This window comes from Dendronephthya gigantea, unplaced genomic scaffold, assembly GCF_004324835.1.
Source record: "Dendronephthya gigantea isolate DGI-Jeju-01 unplaced genomic scaffold, DenGig_1.0 000189F, whole genome shotgun sequence".
NCBI classification, from domain to species: domain Eukaryota; kingdom Metazoa; phylum Cnidaria; class Anthozoa; order Malacalcyonacea; family Nephtheidae; genus Dendronephthya; species Dendronephthya gigantea.
The window spans coordinates 190,514-215,517 of NW_021163199.1; the positions used below are offsets into that span (position 1 = coordinate 190,514).

Below are 25,004 nucleotides of genomic sequence, written 5' to 3' on the forward strand. Positions count from 1 at the left end.
GGGGCGTACACTACTGTGCAGAAATATCCTAACAAAAACCGAAGTCAACCTAGGTCAAACCTCGGTCCGATCGCGCTAGAACCGAGGTCAACCTGGTTGCCGTGAACTCGTTAACTTCAATTCCTAAACGGGATAATTTCTTTGGTTTTCAATAATAGTATTCAAGATTGGTCAAAACTAAATCAAGGACATTGTTACCGCGGGTTAGAATATGTGCAATTTCTCTTTACTTAGTTTGCGGTATGTAGAGTATCCATAGTTTGCATAAGTTGACTTAATATTCGATAACGAGTCGAATAAATAGTCCGACATCTCAGAATTATCCCATTCCCAGGTTGGTACACAATACCCACAAAGATATACTTATAGTCCCTTGGCAAACGAATTGGAAATAATTGGACCAATAGCAGCACTTCAAACGAAGAATTCCTCCTTCCTTCCGAAGTATTTTATATTGAAGTTTACCAAACGCTATTTGAAATTAGTTCGCAAAGTGTAAATCAAATTACTAACGTTCTCATTGAAATACAAACTTTTTGTCTTAGCTTTTTGTGTTGCCAATGGGCGACTTGCGCTAAAGCAAAGCATCACGGTAGTTTAGTTACACAGTAGAATTTTCCAATATGGCGATCGCGATGTGCTTTGTTGTGTTAACCGCGAATAACTCAACAATCCACGAGTAATTTTTTTATCTAGTTTAAGTAAAAAGCTTTTATAAATTCCTTAAGGCTTTTTCAGGCCTTTACCGTCTCATGGAATTTTTACAAGCTTTATATTTTGTAATATTCAACACCGTTGACAAGCGTGCGAAGTGAAACATGGCTTCGATTGAACATGGAGGAGCAGACATTTGCCTTTTCTTCACACTTAGGAGGTAGGTAAATGGATAAAAATCATTTTAAATGAAAGGCTCACTCTTGTTCGTTACGTGCGAGAAATATCTCGGCGATCACGCTGTTTTCAGCAACTTGAGGGGCTAAAATGTTCGTACAACTAGCCATCTAAAACAACACATGCTTTGATCAAGCGTTCCATTTTCAAACCAAAACATTGAGTTTGTTTGGCGGGAAAAATATCCGTTGAAATTGTTTGACATTTCATTTTTAAACATTCACATTGTTGATATTGTTAAAAAGTACTTTTAAACACCATTGGTTGCTCGTTTACAATTCTGGAGGATTAAAAAAAAATATTTTACGTATACTTGAAATACTCGAGCGTTGCCGCCGTCTATTTTAACGAATTTTCGACGTGTCTTGTTGCTCTCTTTTTACGAAAATATTATGGAGGAAACGGATAGTAAATCTCCTGGTACAAGCATACAGTGGACAAAATTACTTATTGGCATGCCTCCGTTCACACATGAACTGCTTAAACAACACCTAATTACTGACACCTCAGCTAAACATGGAAAACCACCAAATGCTATCAAACATAAAAAGTATGGCTATCAACTTTTCAAAGAAAAAATGGTCACGAAAGTACAAGTTAAGGCTAATGTAATGAAAGGCACTGAGCATTTCTTTCTTGTGAAAAGCGAGGTTCATGCATCAATGAAGAAGGCACAATATAATGTGTATGTTCATTTACACCAGGACACTGGTAAAGTTTCGCACGCAAGTTGTTCTTGTATTGCTGGAAAGGGTGGTTGCTGCAAGCATGTAGCTGCCTTATTATTTCAAATTCTTGACTTCATTCAACTTGAATTAAATGAAGTTCCAGATGACCTATCTTGTACACAACTGCTACAACAGTGGCATGTACCAGCAAGTGAATACACAAAATCTGCTGTACTTTTTGATCATGTCAAATTTACCAAAGCCACTTCAAAAAAGAGACCTTACTCAACTACCTTGTTAACTGACAATAACCCAGCACCTGCTTTTGCTAAGAATGCAAATCAAAGTGACATTATAAGACTAAAGAATGGGCTAAAATCTGCTAACACAAGCAATTATTTTGAAAGCCTTTTGGAATCAAACAATTGTAAACCATTCGATTACAAGGAGTTTCAAGAAGCTCTGCCCTCAAAAAAAAGATTTACTGAGGCTGGACAGAGGGCCAATCTTCTATATAATGTGGAAATTAGAGATAAAATCTTGAATGCAATTACGATTCCCAGCCTTGCTGAAGTGTGTAAGAATGTGCCCTGTCCTCCACAGCATACACCTTTTGTTCAGGAAAAACTTTTTAAAACAAAACAACAATTGCATGATATTGAATGCAGCACAAGAGGGCAGTCAAACAATGAACTTTGGTTTGCGGAGAGGCGTCTTCGTTTAACAGCCTCAAATTTTGGCCTAGTTTTAAAACGTCGGGAAAATATTTTTCCAAAATCATTACTTTCAAAGCAGTTTTCATCGGCTGGCAGCAAAACAAAAGCACCACAATCATGTGAATGGGGACGTAACAATGAACAAAATGCAATCATGACACATTTAGAAAACTGTCTTGACAATGGACAACAAATCAAAGCATGTGTTGAGTGTGGATTGGTAGTCAATGCACAAGCTCCATGGCTAGGTGCAAGTCCAGATTTTTTATTGTATGACCCCAGTGAAGAGAATCCATATGGTATTGGAGAGGTCAAGTGTCCATTTTCCAAAAGGGACATGAACATTGAAGAAGCCTGCACGGATCCTTCATTTTATCTGCAAGTGGCAGATGTGAAGGACCCTAAACCTATGTTGAAAAGAAGTCATGCATATTATTTTCAGGTGCAGGGCACCATGGCTTCATGCAACGTAGAATGGACTGACTTTGTGGTATATACTACAAAGGAAGTCCATTGTGAACGGATATACTTTGATCATGAATTGTGGAGCAAAACTATGCTTCCAAAACTTACTTCTTTTTACTTTAGTTACATTTATGCTGAACTCAAAGATTAATTAAATTATCAAATTACAGAATATTATGTGCCCTCAGTAATTGTTTCCTCAGATGGCTTATCGTTTATTAAGGGTGGCTGGAAAAGTGTTAGATATGAACAAATTACCCAAATTTTGTTCAGTTCTGGTGCCATGCTCAAAGGGAAAGTGTTTTTTATTATTCTGAAACATTTAATGCGCTAATGCTGAATTGCTCTTTCTACATGCACCCTAACTGCAGCTATTGTTCTTGTTTCACTCTCATCATTCACTGAAAGTTGATCAGCTCCATTTAGGAATGGTGGGATATTTAAGCCAATTCCACTAGGCATATCATCCTCAATATTAAACCCCCGATCAGCCATGATGTCATCTCCCGGCTCAAGCAAATTCAGAATGCCACAATCTTTTGTAATTTGTTTATCACTGGACCTCCCAGTATAAAGCTCAGATACAAATGTTGGATATCCAGCAGGTGATATCCCAATGAGCCCTTTAGCAGTATTGTGATTTTTATAAGAGGAATAAGTTGCAGACTGACTTCTAAATGATGTTGGCATTTCAATATAAATTTCTGTACAGTCAATTATAACACGGGTATTAGGATAGCTATCTTTGAAGGCTTGTGGCATGGTCTCCTGAACATGTTTACGTGGTGCCCAAATGGGGAGAGCCCTCATTCGGTGGTAAAGAAACCCCAACCAAGTGGTTTCAATGCGTGAGTACTGGGTGTGTGAAATTCCAAACCTGTTGGCAATGTCAAGTCCTAACAATCCACATCTCAACCGAACTAATACCATGAACAGTTCTTGTTCTGGGGAAAGTGACCGTGGCCGTCCGTGCTTTTGTTTTGTTGGCTCTACATGTTCCATGTTACATGATCCAGCATACATTAAAAAATTACAAGCTGGTTGCAAGTAGTCAAAAAATGCTTTGAATGTTGCATAATTCGGAAAACTAGTATAAAACTTGAAATTTGCATCACTTGCAATAACATGTTCTAAGCGTAGTACACACTGGCTGTATTTCATTAACAATTCCTCATGTTTGGTTTTTAATTCAGCAAGTTCAGTTTTTGGGTCATTGTATAGAGGCTCATCTTCATCTTCAGTCAACTGCTGTTTGTCAAGGATAGGGACACTGGTACTATCATTGCTGGTACTATCATTGCTGGCACTATTATTACTGCCCCGACCTTCATTGCTATTTTTGGTTGGTCTATGTGATGACATAGGACCAGTTGGGAATGCATCCAACACTTTCTTACCACCCGGGAAATGTAGTGAACATACTTTGTGGCTTTTTAAAGGCTGTTTTTGTATGCCTAACAAGTTTAGCCATTTTTCTTTCTTATGTGACTCCGAAGGAAATTTGTAAAAAGACAAATTCTTGTTCTTCACACTATTGCTGGAACAAAGTGGTACACAACCAGGTTGTTCCTCCTCTAGTTTTTAAAGCTACCTCCGTTTCCTCCATAATATTTTCGTAAAAAGAGAGCAACAAGACACGTCGAAAATTCGTTAAAATAGACGGCGGCAACGCTCGAGTATTTCAAGTATACGTAAAATTTTTTTTTTAATCCTCCAGAATTGTAAACGAGCAACCAATGGTGTTTAAAAGTACTTTTTAACAATATCAACAATGTGAATGTTTAAAAATGAAATGTCAAACAATTTCAACGGATATTTTTCCCGCCAAACAAACTCAATGTTTTGGTTTGAAAATGGAACGCTTGATCAAAGCATGTGTTGTTTTAGCTGGCTAGTTGTACGAACATTTTAGCCCCTCAAGTTGCTGAAAACAGCGCGATCGCCGAGATATTTCTCGCACGTAACGAACAAGAGTGAGCCTTTCATTTAAAATGATTTTTATCCATTTACCTACCTCCTAAGTGTGAAGAAAAGGCAAATGTCTGCTCCTCCATGTTCAATCGAAGCCATGTTTCACTTCGCACGCTTGTCAACGGTGTTGAATATTGCAAAATATAAAGCTTGTAAAAATTCCATGAGACGGTAAAGGCCTGAAAAAGCCTTAAGGAATTTATAAAAGCTTTTTACTTAAACTAGATAAAAAAATTACTCGTGGATTGTTGAGTTATTCGCGGTTAACACAACAAAGCACATCGCGATCGCCATATTGGAAAATTCTACTGTGTAACTAAACTACCGTGATGCTTTGCTTTAGCGCAAGTCGCCCATTACCATTCTTTACCTCTATGCCAGCGCCAGTGAATAATAACACACAAGTATTCACACAAGAATTAGTACCCTCGTACGGCGCTTCGCGCCGGCGAGAGTGAAAAGAGGTGATAAAACGGTTAAATCAGTAAGTAAAAAAGAGAAGTGTTTTAAATAACATCAAAAAGCATATGTTAAGACCATAACGATTTTGCTAAATACCATGGCACTTGCCACAATCCGTGATTATGCCAGATGCATGCCATGCATGGTATTTAGCCTGATGCCAATGTAATAAGAAAATCGATTAACTTACCTTCATAAAAGCACATGTTTGAATGCATACGCATTCTTTCCTTCAGGTACTTATTTTCGGCTCGGCAATATGAAGAATTTGATTCGCGGCGACCGTTGACAAAATTTGGTTTAATGTCTTTTAAATTCCCCAGACTCTCTTTCACACATATTTTTTCCCAGTTTTTCATGTCTTCTTTGAGCTGTTTCAATTGCATGTCACAAATAGGAATATCTTCATTGCAATTGATCATAATTCCGCCAAAGTATAGCAAGATCGTTAGGGTAAACAACATTTTGGTGGAAACGAGATTCATCCTCCACATCTCTGTGTATTTCGACAGAGAAGATAAAGAAATTATCTAAACAGAAAAAATTATGAAATAAAACTCCTGTGAGCAAATTATAGCAATTATTTATTGCAAGAGAAGAAAAAATATCATTTTAGGCCGCTTTCACGGTTTGAGAAACGCCACAAGTAAACAACTTCAGTAGAGACTGTTGTTGTATGATGGCAGAAAAAAGGCCGTTAAAACTAGATGTAAAGATACTGAATTAGCGAAGCTATAACACCAAAAATAATTATCCGTTGAGTTATTTGTACTTCCTGTGCTTTTCTATGGAACCGGGGCCGGTTGTATAAAGCTCTTAATCACGTTTTAATCACTATTTTTGTAGTTAAAACGTGGTTAACTCGAATCACGTAGTTAAGCCAGTTGTATAAAAGGGTAGTTAAAGTAGCCTTAATCCTAGTTAAAACATGCTTAAAGTTAATCATCCTCAAGGGCATCGTTAACTTTCCAAAACATAGTTAAAAATGGCGTGATGAACTTTTCAGCAGCGAGAAAACATTAAAATAAAAAACATGTTTTCTACCCTTATCCGCTCAGAAACTGAAGACCACATTAAAACTTGTAAACATTCAAAATGCTTTATTTTTGTCATTTGAGCAGCAACAGAATATATTTTTGAACCATGCATATAAAATCAGAACGTCATTTTCACCAAAAACTCCCTAATCATAACTCAATTCAAAATATGAGACCTCATGTCGTAACATTGCTCTTTAACTAGAAAGAATATCATTGCCGTTTAAACTTTGCGTGAAATACAACGAGTTTGCTATTGAACACAATGAACACGCGAATGCGAAGTATTTGAGCACAACGACAACGCGAAGTCGTTAAATCGAACGAATTTGAAAATCATCAGGCTTATATGAAATGCGTTGCACGGATCTTTACGATAACTTGTTCCTCGAGAATTCAGAATTAAAGTGGAGAGGTGACCTTACTGTCCTAAAACAACTCATAAAAAACGAATTAAACTCATAGCATGGAATTATCCAATACTTTTTCTTTATGTTTGCAACGGTTGTTGCAATAACTGAGTGACCGTTTTGGTGGAATTTACGAGGTATCAGTAGCGATATCCTGTGTTCACGTGAGTGTGAAACTGGGTTTCGTACGATGTCATGGCTTTGTTTACACGTCCTCCGACTCTGATCGTTCCGTTGCCATCGGGTTATTCCTTTCAGTTCTCCCTTTCTAATGCGATTATGGAGTGACTTCTGGCTTCGCTTTATCCAGTATAACTCGGCGTCTTCTAACCCGGTGCCGATATTGAAATAGTTCTTCTGAAGTATTTTCTGGCCGGGTCGACTGGGTTGTTTCTGTTTTCTCTTTGGTTTGACGACGGTTTTGTAGCTTCTTTATGAATCGAAACACGCAGCCGGTGAATCGAATAAGTTTTTTCCAAGCTCAAAATTTCTTACCTGGAATAATTTCTGACGGTTGAGTAACTTGCAATACAGGTGCAGGTTTTCGGCTTTCCGATTGATCAACTTCCTTAGGCCGTACTTCCATCTGCCGATCAATTGTAGAGCAGGTATTCTTCTCGATACATCGTCAGCGAAATCGTTTGCTCTCCAGGAACATGCCTCCATTGCTCTGGATTATAGACTTGCTCTGGACTAGACTTGCTCTAGATCTCGGCGATTCGATCTGAAACGAATGGTTAAAATTCTCTGGGTTGGATTCGGATCCATGAAAGGACAGTGTGGCTGTCTGAGAAGAAGATTATCTTTACAAACTGCATCCGAGACTCTTCGAGAATGAAACAACACAATCGTACTGCCAGGACTGCTTCTTGTAGCTCTAAGCGAGGTATGATCGGCGACTTCAGTGGGCTACTCTTGACTTTGCTGCGATGAATCTGGTTGCGAAAGTGTTGGTTTCTTTGCATCTCCCATGCGAAGGGGACGTTGTTTAGGTCGTTCATCTCTTGGAAGAATCGAATCCTCGCTGTTTGGCTCTTTTTGGTAGTTCCTCATCCCATCGCAATCCTTCTGGCCATAGTTTTTGCATTTCTATTTTGGCACGAATTAGGAGAGCTGCAGCTGCTCCAAAACGAACGTAAATTCGAGCTACTTGACTTAAAATTGCTCTCTTTGTAAATTTGGTTGGTTCAGGAGGATTTACTTTGAATTCAAATACGTCGTTGTGGTGATACGAGACCATTCCTAGGACTTTCTCTTCAACAGGACCTTTTATCTTTTCATCATTCTTCTTCATTAAAACCACCGTTGCGAAGGATTTCAATAATTTCTGAAGAAACTTTCTTAGCTTCTTCTTCTAAGTTCACGGAATCGTATATGTCGTCCATACATGCATGTAGGTGTTTTCCCTTATAACTTCAGCTATTTTGGGATAACAAAGACAAAAGTTGTGTAGTATTCTGATTATTATACTGGCCTAACCTGTATGTAGTAACATATAGAAAATAGTTATATGTCCTATATAAATAACATCACAACAAAAAATGAATTTCTTAAGAAATTGAATTTTTTTAATTTAAGAAAATATTTTCTTGTTTCAAGAAATAATGTTCTTAAATTGAGAAAATATTTTCTTAAGATTTTTTTCTTCTTAATTTGAGAAAACATTTTTTTGAAATAAGAAAATTATTTCTCGAGAAAATATCAGAGATATCACTTTCTTATCATAAGAAAATGTTTTTCTTAAAATGAGAAAATGTTTTCTTAAGAAAATATTGAGATATCAATTTCTTGTTATAAGAAATATATATTCTTAAACTAAGAAAATGCTCTTCGCATTAAATTTGAAGAATTTCAGCTGAGAGTACTTCAAAATTACTTGTGTTTCAAATGTTCTTTACTGTTGAAGTTTGCTGATTTCAAAAAGTTATATATGGTTCATATTTTATTGTTTTTCGTTCCGATCATTAGATGATTTTATTAATTTATCGCTAGCTAATTACATCAGTATGAGAAAAGTGCCCTAGTCAACAATGAAGCTTTTCGTACTAGCACTTTACAAGCATGGCGTGACATATTCGGTCAAGAACCGTTAAAATAGAACAAAGTCCTAATATAATGTTTGCAAAATGCTGCTTTCATTTACGGAACCCAGCGTGAGATAATTCAAAGCATTCAAAGGTTTAATACTTATAATTATATGGTCCAGCCTGACGCAGAGCCTGATTATTCAATTTATCCCATTATGCTTTTCGAGCGTAGCCCACGAGGGAAATTTGAATACTTAGCGAAACAACCTATACGCTATTATAAACGCATATTAAAGAAATATTGTTTTTTACGGCGAATATGGCATTTGTATCTTGTTATTATATATTACCGATAAAGATATGGACGTTTAGGATGTGAGAAAATATACACTATATCGGCGCAAATTTGTGGTATTTCATAAGGTGAGTTGATGTTTCATGATGTCATATGCCAACATGCTGATCGAGTGTGTTATTATATACAACGTATAAGCCTTTATTTGTTAGCCTTCGTTAGCCTTTATTCCACCCTATTATAGATCAAGAATTGTATTTAGGTCTTTCTGCATCGGTTAATGATTTGCGCTATGATTTTCCATGTTATTATCTGTTTATATAGTCAAATAGTTGGCTATAGCAGGGATAGCTAAACAATACCTTAGAATTCCTCAGCAATTATGGCCTAGAATACCTCAGAGGAGCAACATAGAATAGTCCAATGTTGTGATATATAACTAAGGAGCAGCATATGGCAGTGTTTCTAATGTCTTTGTTTGAAATGTAGGATTAGAGTTGAGTTGTATTTTCATATTGATACTAAATCCAGAGGGGTTATTAAATGTAACAGTGCTTCTCCACAGTAGGGTTGCGACTGTTCCAAAGGGTATAAATTGTGCATCAAAGTCTGCCTATATCATTAAAATTATCACAAAGCTCTCTATTTTGCCTTCAGATACATTTATCCATACATATTTTGTTAGGGACAATTTTTGGATTTAACACCATTTGATTTCATTGGATAAGGCCTCTATCTATATATTGTTTGAATTAATTTTATGCATTTTCATGGTGAATTGATTGGAATTAAACTATCATAGGGAAGTAAAAAAGCAGTGTAGAATGGGTTGAAGGATGGGTGTATTTGATAATGGTCTCAAAGTAGTTTCCTTAAAGATGCCGGTATTGCAAGCGATAGCTAAAGAATAGCTTAAAATTCCCCAGAGTAGCTAACTTATCATTTACCAGTATTTTTTGTTTGATATACTCAATTCCAGGGCCGTAGCTAGACCGCTTAATTGGGGGGGTGTATATTCATATATTCATGTTTATATACCATAGGAACAATAGCATACAAAAGAAGTCATTCGGGCATATGACGAATATATGAATATGCACCCCCCCAATTAAGCTTCTAGCTACGGCCCTGCTCAATTCCTAACATGATTGCAAAGTTTTATTTCAAGTTAAGTGTGATTTAGGATTTACTTCACACCAATTTTTAAATTATTTACTCTCAAATTTATCTGATGATGTCTCATCTGATTTTAAGCACCACAAAAATCCTTTTCCAATAATTGATCTGTACTGCAATAATTGATATTTAAAAACATATCAAATAAACACTTGACAAATACAAAACCTAAAACCTTCAAAGCCGTGATGCAATATTATATATAATAATTTCTCTGTATTTCTATATAATCATGTAGGGCCTATAATTCTCATGTATTAATGTCTGCTGTGTATTCTATATTATGACTCATGGATATTTTAGTAAATTTACAATACATTCTTACTTATAACAAAATATCATGTCAGAGTTTCTAGGGTTTCTTGAGAATAACTTTGTTGGAAATATTTCTTATATTAAGAAAAATTTCTTAAGAAAATTTTTCTCATTATGAACATTCTGTAAGAAATTTTGGACTAATTTCAAGAAAATTTTCTTAAACTGAGAAATTAATTGTGTGCAACTTTTCTTATTTTGAGAAAATTTTCTCAAGAAAAAAATTCTTAAGAAAAAAAGTAAGAAAATTTTCTTATTATTCTCCCAAGAAAATTTGAACTCATTTTAAGAAAATTTTCTTAAAATGAGTTTTTTTTTCTTGAAATAAGAAAATGATTTTTTGCTTTCTATATATAGAAAAAATATTTTTACGATTGAAATTGTATAAGAAATAACTTATGCAGTTCTTAAAAAAAATGAACATGAGAGGCAATTCACATCAATGATAAAACTAACATATATATCCTATACCAAAAGACACCAAGTTCTTTCCAGTGAACAGGAACTTGAGATATGAAGTCCACACAGCAAAAAATCATTTTCTTATTTCAAGAAAAAAAAACTCATTTTAAGAAAATTTTCTTAAAATGAGTTCAAATTTTCTTGGGAGAATAATAAGAAAATTTTCTTACTTTTTTTCTTAAGAAATTTTTTCTTAAGAAAATTTTCTTAGAATAAGAAAAATTGCACACAAATAATTTCTCAGTTTAAGAAAATTTTCTTGAAATTAGTCCAAAATTTCTTATAGAATGTTCATATAGAGAAAAATTTTCTTAAGAAATTTGTCTTAAGAAATATTTCCAAGAAAATATTTTCTTATAATAAGAAAAGTTAATTCTCAAGAAACCCTAGAACCTCTGACATGATATTTTGTTATAAGTAAGAATGTAATGTAAATTTACTAAAATATTCATCAGTCATAATATAGAATACACAGCAGACATTAATACATGAGAATTATAGGCCCTACATGATTATATAGAAATACAGAGAAATGCATGATTATATATAATATTGCACTCCGGCTTTGAAGGTTTTGTATTTGTCCAGTGTTTATGGACAGGCGTTCGGAAACTCTATATGAAGTACGTGCTTACCATATCGCAGGCTCTAGAAAAACAACGTGGGTTGTAACGTTTTGCTTTGAAAATTGAGTTGTGGTAAAAGAATTTGGACAATTTGAACGTTTTCTGATGGACATCCTTTGTTATTAGACTGTTTTCGGTATCGTTCTGTTATTTGGCTTGAACTGAAGAAGATTTGACTGTGTTTGAACGGTAAAATAAGCATGATTTCACTGATTTATTTACGTCGTGAAAAGTGCCAAGTGACAGTCATAGTATTTAATTTGTATTGTCTTATTTTCCTTGTTTATGTTCTTTGTAAGGTTAATATGTTTGTTTAGATATTTATGTCCTATTTTACTTTGTAATTTTATATAATTTGTCCTTTTTAGCGTGAAATAAACCGTTCGTTATTCTGTGTGTACTTCATGTAACATTGCACTAATTGCAAAATATCGAAGGCGCTTGGGTTGGTCGTCAACTAAACATTGAAACGAGGCCTAACGCTGTGAACATTTTGGTCCTTCGAGCCGGATGAGAGTTAACTAGACAGAACTGACAAAAGCTAAATAATTTTGGAACAATACAATGTCTGTAGCTGAAAATACAAGATCGCGAAAGGATAAAAGGTCTCAAAAGGATGAAACGGAGCATGAGGAGACAAGGCAAACCTCTCAAGCTGATCAGAACGTCGAGAAGGTAGATAACTCAAGAAATGTTAGGGAAGACCCATCAACCCCCCTCTCCGAAGTAATTAAAGGTATTCGCTTTAAGAGACGTGTTGCGATAGGTGTTATCAACAGATATATTGATGCGACCAACAAAATGATGGAAGAAAAACGTAGCCGAACTGCTATAAAGAGAAATCTACAAGACATCCAAAGTAGATTCAAAGAAGTAGTAGCCTACAATGACCAGCTCGAAAAGTATCTTGAAGGGGATGAAGAAATACTTGCAGACATGTATATCCTCACCGACTTAACAGTGGATGTAAACTGCATAACCGGAATGGTACAGGAACATTTAGAAGATCGAGCCGGTGAGACCTCGACACATACTGGTTCGGAGACTAGTTCGCAGCATGGTAGTCCACCCCCTGAACCCCAAGTGGAAGGCGATGATCAAGATAAAATTGACAAGCAGCAACTGAAAGACCTTGAAGCTGAACAGAAAAGAAAAGATGAAGCAGCCCATCTCTCGGAATTAGCCCACCAAAAAAGAACTGAAGCCGCTCAACTTGAAGCAGAAGCCGAGGAAGCTGAAAGGCAGTCAGAAGCGATTGGAGGTATGTGTGACCAGTCAAGGCCGAAACTGCCCGTAAACCTGCCTACACAACCGGCGATATGTGGTGAAGAAAAGGCTGCGCTTTATGTACAACACCTTGAAAAGGTCAAGACGCAGGGAGCCCAATCTGAGAATCCTAGTACAGAAGATTGGATTGTTGAATTCCGAAAGACACTGGAAGTTGATGTTCAATCAGTGAACCCTGGAAAGCTTCCTGTAAGAGCGGACGTGCCCATTTATTATGGTGATCCATTAAAATGGTTGTCATGGAGTGGTCTCTTCAAAGCGCTTGTACACAACACGAAGATGACCTCGGAGGCCAAGATGGGATTTCTTCACACGAAACTGTCTAAAGAATGTGACCAAGTGATCGCGGGTCTATTCCCAGATGACGAAGGATACGCCGAAGCCCTGATGCTGTTACGGGACAGATATGGGCATCCAACTACGCTACAAGCAGCTCATCTACAAGTACTAAAGTCACTACCCGTGGTTGATTCCAGAGGCTCAGACAATTCAGCACTTAGTTTCCAGTCCTTCGTTGATCAAGCGAGAAGTCACCTTTCTGTACTTAAACGATATAGTAAAGGAGAATCTCCATTCGTGTCATCTCTTATTTATGAACTGACTGATAAGTTACCACAGGAGGATGCCAAAGCCTGGCGGTCAAAAGTTGGTGAAGGTCAAGTGAAGATGACGCTAGAATCATTTAGTACATGGTTGGGAGCAAGAGGAAGGTGCTATTGGAGTGCATTACCCCCACAAAATGCTCGAAGAAAAGAGAATCGGAACAACCGAAATCGCCCCAGGAGATCTCTATTTGGCCAGCAGGTTGCCAAGTGCTCGAAATGTGATGACAAACACAGGACGGAGAACTGTACTAAGTTTAAAGAGCTGTCAGCAGACAACCGTCTCAACCTTGTGAAAGAGAAGCGCCTTTGTTTTGGTTGCTTAGAAGAATCTCACATTTCTCGAAATTGCCCAAAGAAAAAGGAATGCGGCATAGGGAACTGCAAAAAGAAACATCACCCGTTATTACATCAAGAAGAAAATGTACATGCAACCACCACGAAGACACCACAGTCCGGTGTAGCCTTTGGAGTTGTGGAAGTTTCCGTTGTTGGTGCTGGTGGAACTCAGGTGAAAGGAAACCTTTTGTTCGACGATGGTTCAGACACAACGCTGGTATCAGAATCTTTCATGAGGAAGCTGGGATTGCGGGGAAAGAAGACCACGCTCAACATTTCAGGTGTTGGAGGCAAAGAAAGCAAGAGAACATCTTCTCAAGTCACTCTCCGTGTTAAGACACCAGAGGGTGATGCTGAATATGTTAATCTCACAGCCTGGAGCCTTCCAAGATCTGTCAGCCAGTTGGAACAGTTCCATGGCCTGATATTAAAGGAAAGTGGACGCATCTGGAGAACATCAACCTAAAAGCCATTGGCGGTGAAATTGATATCCTGCTTGGCCTGGATCATGCTGATTTGTTGATACCTTTGGATGTAAAGATGGGGAAACCACGAGAACCCGTAGCAAAAAAGACAAGTTTCGGCTGGATGGCAGTTGGACTGGTCAGTGAGTCTCATGGTAACATCCACAACTATCATATTGCTCGGGCTGGGCCAGAATCACTAGATGTTGCCTTTAAGCGGTTCTGGGACAGTGAGTCGTTCGGAACCGGGACAACTAATGCACCACACTACTCCAAGGATGAACAGCGGGCCTTGGATATATTGGAACGCGAGACCAAGAAGTTGGAGAACGGTTATGAGGTCCCATTGTTATGGAAAGAAAACGAGCCACAGCTTCAAAACAATCGAGAAGTCGCGCAAAAGAGACTGGAAGGCTTGCAACGGCGATTTGAGCGAGACCCACAGTATGAGAAGGACTATCGTAAAGCAGTAAGCAAGTATGTAGAAGACGGATATGCGCACAAAGTGGACAAAGAAGACAATCTTGGTGGACCGAACCAGTGGTATCTCCCCCATCACGGAGTGTATAAGAAATCATCCGCCGAGAGAAAGCTACGAGTAGTATTTGATGCCTCAGCTAAGTACAAAGGTAAATGTTTGAACGATGCTCTGCTACCAGGCCCAGTTTTACAGAACGAACTTCCGCAGGTTCTCACAAAGTTTCGAGAAGGTGATGTTGCGTTCGGAGCTGACATTGAGGCAATGTTTAGCCGAGTAAGATTGCAGAAACAAGACGCAAGATACCATCGCTTTCTGTGGAAGGAGGAAAACAGTGATGTTGTGGACACTTATCAGATGGACAGATTAGCATTTGGGGACACTTCGTCGCCATGTGAAGCAATTTACGTCACTCGCCGAGCTGCTAAAGATTTTGGCCAGGGACAAGAAGATGCTGTAAAAGCTATCAACGAGAACTTGTATGTGGATGATTATCTTGACTCTGCAGAGACAACGGAACGAGCAATAGAGAGAGGACAGCAAGTAAAGGAAATCTTAGCGAAGGGTGATTTACATTTAAGGAAGTGGACTTCCAACGTCCCGGAAGTAGTATCTGAGCTCGGAGAAGAAAGAAACAGGATGTCGACGCTGTGACCAATCTTGTCGAACATGAACCAGAAAAGAAAATTCTCGGGGTCAAATGGAACACTGAAACAGACGAACTTACATTCGCAGTTGCACCTGTTGAAGATGTAACCTACACACGACGAGGACTCCTCAGTAAGTTAGCCGGTGTATTTGACCCCCTTGGGTTAGCTTCGCCATTCATCATCAAGGCAAAGATCCTAACACAACAGTTGTGTCTACTCGGCCTCGATTGGGATGACCCCATTCCTAATTCCCACCTGACCAAATGGAAAACTTGGTTGCAAAGACTGCCGGAGCTAGAGCGAGTGAGTGTACCACGATGCATACAACCTAAGAAGAAAAACGTGATTGAATCAGAGCTTCATACGTTTTGTGATGCCTCGGAGGAAGCCTTTGCAACCGTGGTCTACTTGAGAAGCATTTACGACGATGACGACATACGGTGCTCCTTCCTGATGGCCAAAACAAAAGTAGCTCCAAAGAAAGCTTTGAGTGTAGCAAGACTTGAATTGCAAGCTGCTCTTCTAGGTGCCCGCCTGGCAAATTATGTTAAAGAAGCTATGACACGACACATCGATCGCGTCTTCTTTTGGACGGACAGTAAATGTGCTATCGGTTGGATACGGTCTACCGCAGTCTGGTACAAACCATTCATTGCGCACCGAGTTGGTGAGATCCAAACCCTGACAGACCCGAAGTCTTGGCGCCACGTACCTGGCAAACTGAATGTGAGCGATTGTGCTACCCGTTCGAGATTCGATGAGCGATCGGAATTGATCCCTGTTCGTTGGTTCACAGCTCCAGATTTCCTTTATCAAGGTGAAGATAATTGGCCAAAGGAAATTCCTGTTGAGGAACTACAGCAACACGAAGAAATCAAACCAAGCAAAGTATTCGTTGCCAAATCCAATCCTGAGCGTGTTCCCGTCTATGCTGACGTCGATTTAGAACGACTTTCTTCTTTGTGGAAAGCACAGCGAGTGGCAGCACAAGTTCATCGCTTTTTCAATATATGTAAAGGAAAGAAACAGCAGAGTGGTGTCCTAACTGTAGAGGAATTACGAGTCGGACTGACCGCCCTAGTACGGCAATGTCAACGAGAAGCATTCCCCGACGAGCTCCAATCCTTGAAAAGAACCAAAAGTGTCAGCAAACGATCGAAGTTGTTATCATTTACTCCCTACCTTGACGAAAGTAACGTAATCCGCGTTGGAGGAAGACTTGACCGTGCTCGATTACCCTACGAAATACGACACCCGATCCTCTTGCCTCAGAAACACCGTTTGACCGAACTGATTGTCCAGAGCTATCATCGTTCAGAAAACCACGGAGGAACTGATCACGTTTTGGCTGCAGTTCGTCAAAAGTTCTGGATAATTCGTGGACGACAGGAAGTCAAGAGTTTCAAAAGAAAGTGCACCGAGTGTAAGAAAGAACGAGCGAAGCCTGGCAGTCAGCTTCTAAGTGAACTTCCTATTGAAAGAATAACTGCCATGCAACCAGCATTTTACCATACTTCTGTGGACTATTTCGGGCCAATCGAAGTTAAGTTGACTCGCAACACGACGGCGAAAAGATACGGCGCCCTGTTTACATGCATGACGACCCGATGTGTTCATTTGGAAGTCGCAGAATCGTTGTCCACCCCTGATTTTCTGCAAGTCCTTCATAATATGATTGCGAGACGCGGAGAGCCAAGAACCATCTACAGTGACAATGGCACAAACTTCGTCGGCGCAGTATCTGAATTGAAATCGCTGGTCAGAGAATTGAATCATAGTGAAGAACTCCAAAACCGCCTAGCTAGAATTGGAGAAGGGATCACCTGGAAGTTTCAGCCACCCGCAAGTCCTCACTGGGGAGGAGTACACGAGAGTTTAGTTAAGTCAGTCAAGACAGCACTTAACCGTACCCTGAATCCAAAAGGAGGACCGAAGATAAGTAACCCTACAGATTTGCAGTTGTCTGCCCTATTTGCGGAAGTCGAGCGATTCGTCAATTCACGACCGATAACCTACGTCAGCAACGACCCTGAAGACATAGAGGCTTTGACACCTTACCACTTTTGGTTACACCGACGCTCGCCAGTTGTCCCACTCGGAGAGTATAGCCGACCAAACTTGCAAGATCGTTTCAAACGGACTCAGCACTTAGCAAATCTCGTGTGGCAGCAGTGGGTGAAGCTCTACCTACCTAACCTCATCTCTCGGAAGAAGTGGCGTAAAGAGGAAAGGAACATTTCAGTTAATGACGTTGTTCTTATAGCCGATCCGGGTGTTTTACGTGGTGAGTGGAAGTTAGGACGAGTCGTTGAAACATGCCCTGGAAAAGACGGACGAGTTCGAGCTGCTAAAGTGAAGACCAACAATGGCGTTTACACTAGACCTGTTACAAAATTATGTCTTCTCGAACAGGACTGCGGGTACGATCGTCGCCCCGAAGAAATCGAGACGAACGATGGGGAGGAGTGATGGACAGGCGTTCGGAAACTCTATATGAAGTACGTGCTTACCATATCGCAGGCTCTAGAAAAACAACGTGGGTTGTAACGTTTTGCTTTGAAAATTGAGTTGTGGTAAAAGAATTTGGACAATTTGAACGTTTTCTGATGGACATCCTTTGTTATTAGACTGTTTTCGGTATCGTTCTGTTATTTGGCTTGAACTGAAGAAGATTTGACTGTGTTTGAACGGTAAAATAAGCATGATTTCACTGATTTATTTACGTCGTGAAAAGTGCCAAGTGACAGTCATAGTATTTAATTTGTATTGTCTTATTTTCCTTGTTTATGTTCTTTGTAAGGTTAATATGTTTGTTTAGATATTTATGTCCTATTTTACTTTGTAATTTTATAAATATTTGTCCTTTTTAGCGTGAAAATAAAACCGTTCGTTATTCTGTGTGTACTTCATGTAACATTGCACATAATTGCAAAATATCGAAGGCGCTTGGGTTGGTCGTCAACTAAACATTGAAACGAGGCCTAACGCGTGAACAGTTTATTTGACATGTTTCCAAATATCAATTATTGCAGTACAAATCAATTATTGCAAAAGGATTTTTGTGGTCCTTAAAATCAGACGAGACATCATCAGATAAATTTGAGAGTAAATAATTTAAAAATTGGTGTGAAGTAAATCCTAAGTTCACACTTAACTTAAAATAAAACTTTGCAATCATGTTAGGAATTGAGTACATCAAACAAAAAATACTGGTAAATAATAATTTAGCTACTCTGGGGAATTTTAAGCTATTCTTTAGCTATCGCTTGCAATACCGGCATCTTTAAGAAAACTACTTTAAGACCATTATCAAATATGCCCATTCTTAAACCCATTCTACACTGCTTTTCTACCTCCCTATGATAGTTTAAATTCCAATCAATTTACCATGAAAATACATGTAATTAATTCAAACAATATATAGATAGAGGCCTTATCCAATGAAATCAAATGGTGTTAAATCCAAAAATTGTCCCTAACAAAATATGGATGGATAAATGTATCTGAAGGCAAAATAGACAGACTCTGATGCACAATTTATACCCTTTGGAACATTCTCAACCCTACTGTGGAGAAGCACTGTTAAATTAGTTAACCCCTCTGGATTTAGTAATTAGTATCAATCTGAAAATACAACTCAACTCCTATCCTTCATTTCAAACAAAGACATTAGAAACACTGCCATATGCTGCTCCTTAGTTATATATATCACAACATTGGACTATTCTATTTTGCTCCTCTGAGGTATTCTAGGCCATAATTGCTGAGGAATTCTAAGGTATTTTTTAGCTATTCCTGCTATATTAGTGCTATAGCCAACTATTTAACTATATAAACAGATAATAACATGGAAAATCATAGCGCAAATCATTGAACGATGAAAATACAATTCTTGATCTATAATAGGGTGGAATAAAGACTAACGAAGGCTAGCAAATAAAGGCTTATACGTTGTATATAATAACACACTCGATCAGCATGTTGGCATATGACATCATGAAACATCAACTCACCTTATGAAATACCACAAATTTGCGCCGATATAGTGTATATTTTCTCACATCCTAAACGTCCATATCTTTATCGGTAATATATAAAGTTAATAACAAGATACAAATGCCATATTCGCCGTAAAAAACAATATTTCTTTACTATGCGTTAATAGCGTTAAAGGTTGTTTCGCTAAGTATTCAAATTTCCCTCGTGGTCTACGCCTGAAAGGCATAATGGGATAAATGGAATAATCAGGCTCTGCGTCAGGCTGGACCATATAATTATAAACAATTATTGAATGAGGTTGAGCAGGATATTACGAATTATTAAGGCCGAGGTTTGTGTTATCTGCCGAAGCCGAAGGCTGAGGCGGATAACACAAACCGAGGCCTTGATAATTCCTCATATCCTGCGAGAACCGAATTCAATAATTGTTTTATTATTTATTTGCAAAAATTTACCTTTTCTTTGATTTAGCCATTCGTATCTTCCCGCTTTTAGGTTTTGGCACAAGCCGCATAAATTAGCGTGACGTCATACCGTGCAATAATTTTTTTCATATCTGACGAAGTGACGTCAAACGTGCAATAATTTTTTTCATATCCGACGAAGTGACGTCACTGTCCAAATTTGGGCAGCTGCCAGCGGATATGACGATTTCGCCAACAGCTGCTGGCCAATCAAAACTCTTGACTCATTTTCAATAAATAATAATAAGTATTAACTTGGAATGCTTTGAATTCTCTCACGCTGGATTTCCGTAAATGAAAACAGCATTTTGCAAACACTGATTATATTATGACTTTGTTCTTTTTTAAGGGTTCTTGACCGAATATGTCACGCCATGCTTGTAAAGTGCAAGTACGAAAGCTTCATTGTTGACTCATACGGATGTAGTTAGCCAGCGCTAAATTAATAAAATCATCTAATGATCGGAACTAAAAACAATAAAATATGAACCATATATAACTTTTTGAAATCAACAAACTTCAATAATAAGGAACATTTGAAACACAATTAATTTTGAAGTTTACTCTTAGCTGAAATTCTTCACATTTAATGCGAAGAGCATTTTCTTAGTTTAAGAATATATATTTCTTATAACAAGAAATTGATATCTCAATATTTTCTTAAGAAAACAATTTCTCATTTTAAGAAAAACATTTTCTTATGATAAGAAAGTGATATCTCTGATATTTTCTCGAGAAATAATTTTCTTATTTCAAGAAAATGTTTTCTCAAATTAAGAAGAAAAAAATCTTAAGAAAATATTTTCTCAAAATGAGAACATTATTTCTTGAAACAAGTAAATATTTTCTTAAATTAAGAAAATTCAATTTCTTAAGAAATTCATTTTTTGCTGTGCAGAAGATGTCCAGAGTTGAAGATACTGTATAGTGTGCTGGTGCATGCGTAATTATTTATCATTAAATACATGGACACGCTGTGAAAAGGCTCGAAAAAATATATGTTTTTATATGACATTGCTTTGGCACACTTAAACTATGTTCAAAGAAAAATTTAAACCTTTCAACCGCGCTGGGATGCAAATACAAACGCGTTTAGAGTTTTCGTGATAAAAATGCAAATGCAAACAAATGCAAACAACATCAACGGTAGAATATCGCCCGTCGTATAGTCTAAACCACACATCCCTTGACAAGCAGAATAAAACTTATGTTGCCAATGATTCAATATTATATATATTATATATATATATATATATATATATATTGAATCCCATTTTTTTAAACATATATATATAAAATATATAAATATATATATATATATATATATATATATATATATATATATATATATATATATATATATATACACGTATAAGTAAAATCCTACATAGACTACTCTCGAGCTATCAGATTCAGCTATAATGAATGTCCTTTTTAGGGGTAATGTGACAATCCCATGGGTGTAGGTTCTATTTCCGCGAAAGGGTCTTTAAGTTGCACTAGCTTTTCGCCATGTTCCTGGTTACTCTGGTTAGGTCTTAAGAATCCTATGAATAATTTTTCTTTCGTTGTCCTAAAAAACCATCAACATGAGTGCTCGAGGCAATCCACACCAATGACAAAAACTCACATATATCCTAGACTAAGAGATATGAAGCCCATGCAGAAGATGTCCAGACTCCAGAGTTGAAGATCCTGTATAGTGTGCGCTTACTTATGGACACGCTGTAAAGAGTGAGAGAGCTCGAAAAAATATATGTTTTTATATGACGTTGCTTTGGTAACACACTTCAATTATGTTCAAAGAAAAATTTGGACTTTTAAACCGTGCTGGGATACAGATACAAACGCGTTTAGAGTTTTCGTGATAAAAGAAACAATAAAGAAGCAGGCAAGATGCAATTAAATATTGCTTGAAGAATTATTGCCACATGCGTATATTGTAAATTACTATATTAAAGCTGATGAATCCGTATCTTGGCCTTTTATAATGTTTTTTCAAAGCAATAGGTCCACATCATTCGCTGATAAAACAATTTCTATATTTCAATGGCAAACAAATGCAAACAACATCAACAGTAAAATATCGCCTGTCGTAGACTAAACTCGACATCCCTTGACAAACAGAATAAAACTTATAGGTTGCCAATAATTTACGGAGCTTTTAGATCTAAGACACAACCTACAATTTTTTTCAACTATATACGTGCAGAAATATATTTTATTAACATTGCTTAGACACGTCCTTAATTTAGAGGGAAAGTGTTTTAATAATTAATATTAATTGTAGGAGTTTTTATGACATTGCTTTGGTAACGCACTTAAACCGTTTGCAAAGTAAAATGCAAACGTTCTAACCGCCATACGAATTCAAATGCATGCTTAATTCTTGCAGTAAACATAAAACATGAAATAGTGTTATGAATTATTTAGTTTTGTATAGCAAAAACTAAAATCGGTAGCACTTAAACCGTTTGCAAAGTAAAATGCAAATGTTCTAACCTCCATACGAATACAAATGCATGCTTAATTCTTGCAGTAAACATAAAAAATGAAATAGTAATATGAAATATTTAGTTTTGTATATAGCAAAAACTAAAATAGGTAGAATGTGTTTATAACAATGTAAAAATAAATGAAAATATTAAAAAATTGACACCTGCATGTCGCAAAGAAATTCATCCTGTTTGCTTATCCCCGCGCCGTGCGAGGGTACTAATTCCGCTGGGAGATTTATTACACCCGGGTATTGTGACAGAACATAGCGGAATCCAAAGTTGCTCAAATTCTATGTCGTGGACCGTGGACAAAGAGTAGATATTATAAAGAGGTTTCACTCTGGCGAAAATCGGTCACACGCATAGCTGAGCCACACTACGCATGCGTAATATTCCAGCCAGTACCTTTGTGGTTTTTAATGAGGAAAACACCAATTTTTATCATAAAAACAACGATTTTGAAAAAACTATCCAAGCAATTTGCTGTTTTGTTACAAGTTCAAAAGAATGCTGTCGAGTTTCTTTTATAGGTGATATATGTATAATGATATGTCTTCCAAAATGCGATATCTGCTATTTGGGATGTCTATACACCAGGTGTATTTCTGAGTTAACTATATACGTGCAGCAATATATTTTATTAACATTGCTTAGACACGTCCTTAATTTAGAGTGAAAGCGTTTTAACAATTAATATTAATTGTAGGAGTTTTTATGACATTGCTTTGGTAACGCACTTAGACCGTTTGCAAAGTAAAATGCAAATGTTTTAACCGCCAGCATACGAATACAAATGCATGTTTAATTCTTGCAGTAAACATAAAACATGAAATAGTAATTAGAATTATTTAGTTTTGTATAGCAAAATCTAAAATAGGTAGAACGTGTTCTGAGTATTTCTGAGTTAACTATATACGTGCAGCAATATATTTTATTAACATTGCTTAGACACGTCCTTAATTTAGAGTGAAAGCGTTTTAATAATTAATATTAATTGTGTAGGAGTTTTTATGCATGACATTGCTTTGGTAACGCACTTTAACCATTTGCAAAGTAAAATGCAAACGTTTTAACTGCCAGCATACGAATACAAATGTATGTTTAATTCTTGCAGTTAACATAAAACACGAAATAGTAATTTGAATTATTTAGTTTTGTAAAGCAAAAACTAAAATATGGGAAAATTGTGGTTTTTACCAATGCATGTAAAAAGAAATGAAAATATTAAAAATGACACATGTCGCAATGAAATTCATCCCATTTACTTATTTATACATAGCACATTTATATATATATATATATACCAGACATACATGCATCAAAAATCCCCTCGCCTGAAGGATTAATATATAATTTATTTTCAACACTGAAATGTCATAGTACTTGTGTCTATTGCATGAATGATCGACTTCCCAGTTGTATAAGTAAAATCCTACATCAAGAATACGTTTAAGACGACTCTCGAGCTATCAAATTCAGCTATAATTGTGCTAAGAATAGTTTTAGCTAAATGAATTTTTTAAGGGTTATGTGCGAATCCCATGGGTGTAGGTTCCATATCCGCGAAAGGGCACTAGAAAATTGCACTAGCTTTTTGCAATATTCCCGGTTACTCTGGTTAGGTTTTAAGAATCCTAAATATTTCTTCTTTAGTTGTCCTAAAAAACCATCAACATTAGTGCTCGAGGCCATCCACACCAATGAAAAAAACCGACATTTTTCAAAAAATTTTAGCAAAGTAAAATTGCTTGCATGCTTTAAAATACAAGATCTACCTATGTAACCGTTAAGAAACAATCTTCAATATAGCTTCAAAACAATGCATTTGAACCATAGTTTTTCTGTTTGAGAACAAGAACCAAAAAAATTTAAAAATCCTACCATGGCTTGCACTAGCTGCTGTCGAGTTTCTTTTAGAGGTGATATATAATGATGTCTTCTAAAACGCGATATCTGCTATCTGCATGGGATGTCTATACACCAGGTGTATTTCTGAGTTAACTATATACGTGCAGCAATATATTTTATTAACATTGCTTAGACACGTCCTTCAGTTTAGAGTGAAAGCGTTTTAATAATTAATATTAATTGTAGGAGTTTTTATGACATTGCTTTGGTAACGCACTTAAACCGTTTGCAAAGTAAAATGCAAACGTCCTAACCGCCAAACGAATACAAATGCATCCTTTATTCTTGTATAGTAAACATAAAACATGAAATAGTAATCAGTTGAAATATTTAGTTTTGTATAGCAAAAACTAAAATAGGTAGAATGTGTTTATAACAATGTAAAAAGAAATGAGAATATTAAAAAATTGACACCTGCATGTCGCAATGAAATTCATCCCGTTTGCCTATTTATACATGCAATATCACATATATATAACTGACATACATGCATCCAAAATCCCCTCGGCTGAAGGAATCAATATATATTTCCAACACTGAAATGTCATAGTACTCGTTTCTGCTGAATGATTGACTTCCCAGTCGTATAAGTAAAATCCTACATAAAGTACATTTAAGACGACTCTCGAGCTATCAAATTCAGGTATAAATGAGCTAAGAATAGTTTTTGAACATTTTTTTTACAATTTTTGAACGAAGTTTCAATCGCCTTTTTAAGAAGATTAACTTTAAACTCAGCTTGAAATATCTGATTTTTCCATTTTCAATCAATTTCAGCGAAATTTAGAAATAAT

The 25,004-nt window shown here is 36.9% G+C and overlaps 2 protein-coding genes across 2 annotated transcripts; one reads left to right on the forward strand and one right to left on the reverse strand.

Annotated features, from left to right (window-relative positions):
- Positions 1-3,070: 3,070 nt before the first annotated feature.
- LOC114538606 lies at positions 3,071-4,102 on the reverse strand. The gene has a single exon (XM_028559734.1). The coding sequence runs from the start codon at positions 4,100-4,102 to the stop codon at positions 3,071-3,073; it is 1,032 nt and encodes a 343-aa protein (XP_028415535.1).
- Positions 4,103-14,289: 10,187 nt separating this feature from the next.
- On the forward strand, positions 14,290-18,325 carry LOC114538607. Its single transcript, XM_028559735.1, has 3 exons — positions 14,290-15,275; positions 15,320-18,031; positions 18,212-18,325. Exons 1-2 carry the CDS (start codon positions 14,290-14,292, stop codon positions 17,808-17,810), a joined length of 3,477 nt encoding a protein of 1,158 aa, XP_028415536.1. The 3' UTR covers positions 17,811-18,031; positions 18,212-18,325.
- The last annotated feature ends 6,679 nt before the right edge of the window (positions 18,326-25,004 follow it).